The 6,000-nt window shown below is 38.9% G+C and overlaps 1 protein-coding gene across 5 annotated transcripts in view; it reads right to left on the bottom strand.

Moving 5' to 3' along the window:
• Nucleotides 1–384: 384 nt before the first annotated feature.
• The window catches only part of LOC120314631 (solute carrier family 2, facilitated glucose transporter member 11-like), a 68,672-nt gene continuing 63,056 nt past the window's right edge, over nucleotides 385–6,000 (bottom strand). For 3 of the 5 annotated variants that reach the window (XM_039357915.1, XM_039357917.1, XM_039357916.1), the window contains 2 exons: nucleotides 5,361–5,488; nucleotides 385–2,236 (listed from right to left, as the gene is read on the bottom strand). In XM_039357915.1, the coding sequence (XP_039213849.1) occupies nucleotides 2,024–2,236; nucleotides 5,361–5,488 (341 nt within the window). In that variant the 3' untranslated portion in view covers nucleotides 385–2,023. The remainder of the gene's footprint in view (nucleotides 2,237–5,360; nucleotides 5,489–6,000) is intronic. The other 2 variants (XM_039357918.1, XM_039357919.1) reach the window with 2 other exon arrangements.

The raw sequence follows: 6,000 nt of genomic DNA, 5'->3' as shown, positions 1-6,000 counted from the left end.
GGCGCCTCTGCAGAGCCCCGACATCCCTGCAGCTCCAGCTGTCTCTCCCTTGGGCTTGTGCAGGGCTGCTGCCGCTTCAGCTCACTCCTCTCTGCCCTTCTACCACTTACCTAGGATGGTCGCATACCACCTGCCAGGTGGCAAAGTACCACTGTTGGTACGCATATCACCGGTTGAAAAACCCTGGCCTAGGCCATTCAAACACCTGTGCAGCGTGGCCTTGAAGGGAGGAGCAGGGTTTCATGACCTGCATATGGATTCTTGGCATTCCGTTCCCACCTCATGCAATTAAACCACATCTCTCCCAATTGCTGTCAAGTTGAGAGTGGAGAAGAAACCAGGTGAAAAGCAAATCATTCTTGACACTGTGACAGACTGTCTGCCTTGCTTGTTGAGATATTTATTTTTTAACTTTAGGCATAAGCATATGGGTTGAATGCAGGACATTTGGGATATTATTAATGTACAGATTGAACAAATGGGACCAAATATCCATCCTTGTCTGGCCCCTTTATTGGTGTGAATTCTCCCTGTTAGAGAACTCTCTGCCCCCTGTGCACAGCCATCAGCCTGAGCTTGAGCCTTCATCAAGGAGAGCCATTTGGGTTCTCTGCCTTACCGCCATCAGTTGCTTCCCAAGAAGGTCCCTGTTCATTGAGTCAAATGGTGCTCTGCGCTCTGCAGGTGGGGTAAACAATTTGCCCCCCTTAGCTGCATGTTTTTCTAGGTGACATAAAATGAAACAGTTATCAATAGTAGATGGGCCAAGCCTAAGTCCAGATTGCTCTTGGCTAATTTTTCCTTTCTTTTTTTTAAATATGTAATTATTGCTGATGATTTTAGTGACTATAATAAAAACTAATACAAACTGAACTCAAAGAAAGAAAAGAAAGTAAAAAGAGAGAATAAAAAGTACAAAGAAAGAAAAAAGGAAAGAATGAGCTAAAAAAAAGAACAGAAATATATAAAGAAATTACTTCCAGTAATTTCCTGGAATTGTGAAAGATTATCTCCTCTTCCCATAACCCACCCCTTAAGCAAATCCATCATCTTCTCAGGGAATGAATAAAATCAGGGAGGGCCTATTATCAGGGGAGGGGTTTTTTGTTTTTGTCGAAAGACTCTGAAATGCCCACAGTGGAGGAATGGCTGGTGAAGATGACAGGATTAGCAGAGATGACTTAGATTAGAGAAAGGACAATAATTACAACTATTAGTGACTGGAAACCTCTTATGGACTCTTTGTTGAAACATGAAAAAAATGAGCTTGTGATTTATATATTTAATCATTTAAAAGGGCAAATTATGGAAAGAAGGCATTTGTCAGGCAACCTTAGAGAGAGAGAAGGTAAAATATAAATGTCCTTGTTATGTGCTGTTAAGATCAGAAGCCACTTCTCTATAACTTTTCTTTCTATTCTCTATTTTTTATTTGCATTTTTTCATTTACATATTATTTTTATTTACTTCCCTTACTTTTTTCTTTCATAATTTGTATTGTTTTTATTCTTTCAGAAATTTCTTTAATATAAATTAAATATCTAATTTTCTTTTCTTAGTCCTGCACCCAGGTTGTTGTAAGCTATAAGGACAGAATCAACATCTCTGCAAGGTGAATTAAATGCCTCTATCATGTCAAGGCTTGGTCAGAATTCATCTATTAAGTCAAAGCGATCCCATCCACTCATAAATACCCCAAAATCACATGGTAATAATATCTTAAATATATTTAATTTTAGGATACATACATTGTGATGTTACGTGGTTTTTTTTTTTAAGTTAAGGCTTTTGTGCTAGACCCCGGAAGCTTCATATGACCCAGAGTTGTACCTGTCATGCCTGGAGCTTTCCAGCTCCGATGGAAGGAGGGAAGCGTGCAAGGCCTTCTCCTCTGGCTGCTTTGATCCCATCAGGAGCATCTTCCCCACCCCTCTCCTCCCTCACCCTGGTGGTTTTCTTTGTATTAGCCCTACATTTGGTTTGGGCACCAAAGTCTGTCTTTGCAGGGCTTGCAGGGCTGTGGTCATAACTTGGTGCAAAGGCCATGGCTCCTGAGGGGAGAGCTGCTTTCCAGAGCAGGAAATGTGCGCCTCTTCCCTAGAGGGATCCTGTTGAGGTCTTCTGTGATGTCTAGGATGGACTTCCCCTTTGTCTCTGGAATGAAGAGGTAGGTGAAAAGTCCCATTCCGATGAGCACACCAAAGAAAACGAGAAAGCAGTAGTGACCAAGGGCCTCCTAAGGACAGAAAATCAGAGGGAAGGATGAATTTCTGGGCTGAGGTTTAGAGGAGATTGGGGTGCAACTGAGGTCTTGCCAGACTCTGGGAAGGGTAAGAATTTCCCATGGGTAAAGGTGACAGATTCACTGTCTAACCTCAATTCACTCTTTCTGAATGTAATCAAGTCACTTTCTGGTTTTCCCAGAAAGGCTCCCTTCCCAGAACCACAATCTCCCTCCATAATTGTTTGGGACTAATTGGAGAACTGAAAATCTAAGGAAATCCAAGTCACTGAGTGAATCTGATGGACCATGGGTGGAGTTGGACAATAGGAAAGTCCTTTTTATCCATCACATTGTTTCCAAGAAGGAGTGGACAAAGTGCTCAGTGGCTCAAACTTAATATAGAATATATATCCCTCCTAGATTAATTGTATTTATTTTCTCGAATATCTTATTAATCATAGTTAAGAATATAGTTAATCTTTAGACATTCTATTCAAATAAATCTAGTCATCTAGTCCCTTAACTCTAATTCACTTATATATATATATATGTACTTTTCTTGAATTCAATCACATTTAAGTATCTAAAACATTTCATCCCTCTTAGAATGGTGTGTTTCAAATTTTTTCAATTTTTTTAACCATATTCAAACACATGTTTCTTTTTAAAATATTCTCTCTGATATGTCCCATTATCTTTTTTCTTAATCTCTTTTCTTTGCCCCGAATCTTTCTTTCTTTTTTTTTTATTAAAAGTTTTACACACACTACCTCCCAGCCCTCCCAAAAACCCTCCCCCCCTCTTCCCAGAGCTGAATACAGGGTTAACAAGAACTAAAAATACAAAACATTTAAACTTAAGTAAACCTAAAACAAAAATTACATTAAAAAAATCCAATATATATATATATAATAAAAAGGTCCAATATATGTATATAATAAAAAAATACTTATTGTCTTAAACTTTAAACTTTAAACATAAATTATTCAAAAGCTAAATAATACCTTTTAATATCATACTTATACTGTATAAAATTTATCCATCTTTTCCACACCAAAAGGTATTTCTCTTGCGATTGATCTTTCAAATAAGCAGAGATTTTTGCCATTTCAGATAAATAAGAAACTTTAAAAAACCATTCCTCCGAGGTAGGCAAAAATTCCTGCTTCCAATATTGTCCTATCAACAACCTTGCCGCTGTAATTAGATTTAACATTAAAATAATTTCTTTATCATTACAATCAACAATAATACCTAACAAAAACAATTGTGGAGTAAATTTTATCTTTCTCTTAAAATTTTTTTGAATATTCCACCATATCTTTATCCCAAAAGCTTTTATACTTTTACATGACCACCAAATATGATAATACGTTGCGTCCAAACAACCAAACAACAGCCCCGAATCTTTCTTGATCAATATACTTTGCTGGATCCAAAGGTTTTCACATTAGATCATAGGTGTTCCTGTAGATGTAGAAAGTAAATCAATATCTCTGTCCTGTGCACTTGCATTCTTTTTTCCATTAGAATCCCTTCTCTTGTCTTCCAATTTGTTTTGTGATGTTGAAGTATAAATTGTCTTTCCTTCCACTTGATTAAGTCATACTTAATTTTGTAAAAGTCCATTTTTAAGCCTTTCCCCTCTGATTTATATTCCATCACCACTGCTGTGTTCTCCTGAGGATTTTTTTGAAGTGAGCTGAAATTGGAGATAAGTTGACATACTTTCAAAGTTGTTTTGTATTTCTTTATAGTTTAAGATCATTGTTCTTTGGATGGATTGCAGCATATCATATATTTCCTCTTGTAAAACATCCATTGTTTCTGTAAATATCACTTTCTCTGAACAGCTGTATTTTAAGATTTTAAAAGCCACAAATAAAAGTTTTTTAGCTCCTCATCAGTGTTGGATCATTTTTCAGTTTTCTTTTTCTCCTTAAAGAGTTAAATTTGCTGCTTCCAATAGTCAAAGGGGGGGGGAAGAATCCCTCCCCTTTTTTCACTCTCGGAGGTATTTTTGCTTCTTGGGAGTTCTTTTTTTTTCAGGAAAATAAGTAGGATAGAGAAAATTAGTTCTTACCCAGCTTCAAACACACTGTTTACAATCAGTTTAGGTAGAGCTTCTTGACTTCCATTTGCTTACAGCTAGGGCTAGACAAGGAGTTAGATAGCCTTTCTTCTGTTGGTTTCTGGGAGGCTTCTCCTGGACTGATCAGAGAGACCGCCATCTCTCCTAGGTCCCTGGAAGTACCTTCGTTCAGTGCCACTTCTCCAGGGCGGCTTCTGACCCATTTAGGGGGCCACAAGAAGAAACTCAGCTGAAGAGCTCAGCATCCCGAGTCTCCCAGCCGATGACGCTGCTGGCGGAAACAGGAAGCAGAAGCAGATTTTTTAGTGCCAATTCTTTGAGCACCATCACTTGCCTCTCCCCACAGAGTGGTAGTAGAAGAGCCACTTAAAGTTGTTTAAGTGGGGTGCAGCCTCCCTGGGGCAAATCTTCCCATGGGTGCCAGCTGATGATGATGGTGGGGATGGTGGGGATGATGATAATTAGATTTTTATTCTGCCTTTTTATATCCTTTGAGTCTCAAAATCTTATGTTCTGCTTATTAATTATCGATTGGTTTTAAAATATTTCTTTCATGCCCTTTCTCTAGTAGTTTCTTTTGAGATGGTTATTCACTTTATCTCTAGAGCCACACTCCGCGAAGAAGGTCAGGCTGAGGGCTTTTGACTACTAAAATGCTGGTCAGTCAGGTCCTTTTGAATGATGCTCTCTAAAATGCCTTGGAGCTCAAAAATTAAAATAGGAAAGAAGGAAAGGAAGACCAAAGTCTTCATTGGGGCAAAGAAGAGTTATGGGTAGGGAACTTTCTTTGGAAATGATTGAAAGAAACAATAAAAAATGCTATATTGAGCTTCCCATTTTAAGACACTTGAAGGACAGCAGAAGCAAACCCAAGTGATATTCTTTAAAACGAACACATTTCTTTGAAATTAAGAACAATAAGAATGTTTTGAAATGGTTAATTGGAAATCAGCTCTAAAATCAATCACCAAGATTCCTGATTCATGTTATTATTTTAATTTATTTCTTCTCCCCTGTGGACTCATGACTTTCAGTCCAACTTACCACCACAAAGGGAAAACTTATGCCAATGATAAAGACGCCTGCCCAGCTGAACATGCCGGCCAGGGCCAGGGCGGATGGTCTTGCATCAGGACGGAAAATCTCCACCATAACAGAGAAGATGGCACCAGCTGAAAGAAGAGACAGCCCTAGAAAGTCAAGACTCTCCCTCCAAGCTACTGAGCAGCTTTGGGTCCCTTGTGCCCCTTCCTTTAGTGCACAAAACAGCCTGCGGAGACTGCTCCTAATCTCTGTATGTCATTCACTTAATTTAAAATATGTTCATAGTTCATATTTTATGTTCATAGTCAGGATTCTGATCCCCATACCCCTGTGTGGACATGTTCAAGCACATAGTATTCCACTGGGCTTCTCCCCTGTCCCGAAAATCAGGGAAAGACACATCACCCCCATCACCCCTGCGTCACTATATGAGATAATAACAATAATTTGTTGCACAAAATGCACTCCTTGGGATGGATGAGAGCAAAACTGCTTTTCCAAGATTGGTGATGGGCAGAAGCCAGGAAAAAGCCTATGTGGCAGAAAACATGAATTCCAGGAAGAAATTAGTTGCAGCTGGACCCCCTTTGGGCTGTATAAGTGCAGTTGTCATCTACATCAGTATTCTGCAAGCAGAATC

The sequence above is a fragment of the Crotalus tigris genome, unplaced genomic scaffold (genome assembly GCF_016545835.1).
Source record: "Crotalus tigris isolate CLP2741 ecotype Arizona unplaced genomic scaffold, ASM1654583v1 scf7180000018965.556698, whole genome shotgun sequence".
In the NCBI taxonomy this organism is placed as follows: Eukaryota; Metazoa; Chordata; class Lepidosauria; order Squamata; family Viperidae; genus Crotalus; species Crotalus tigris.
This window is presented reverse-complemented; position numbering and strand designations above follow the sequence as displayed.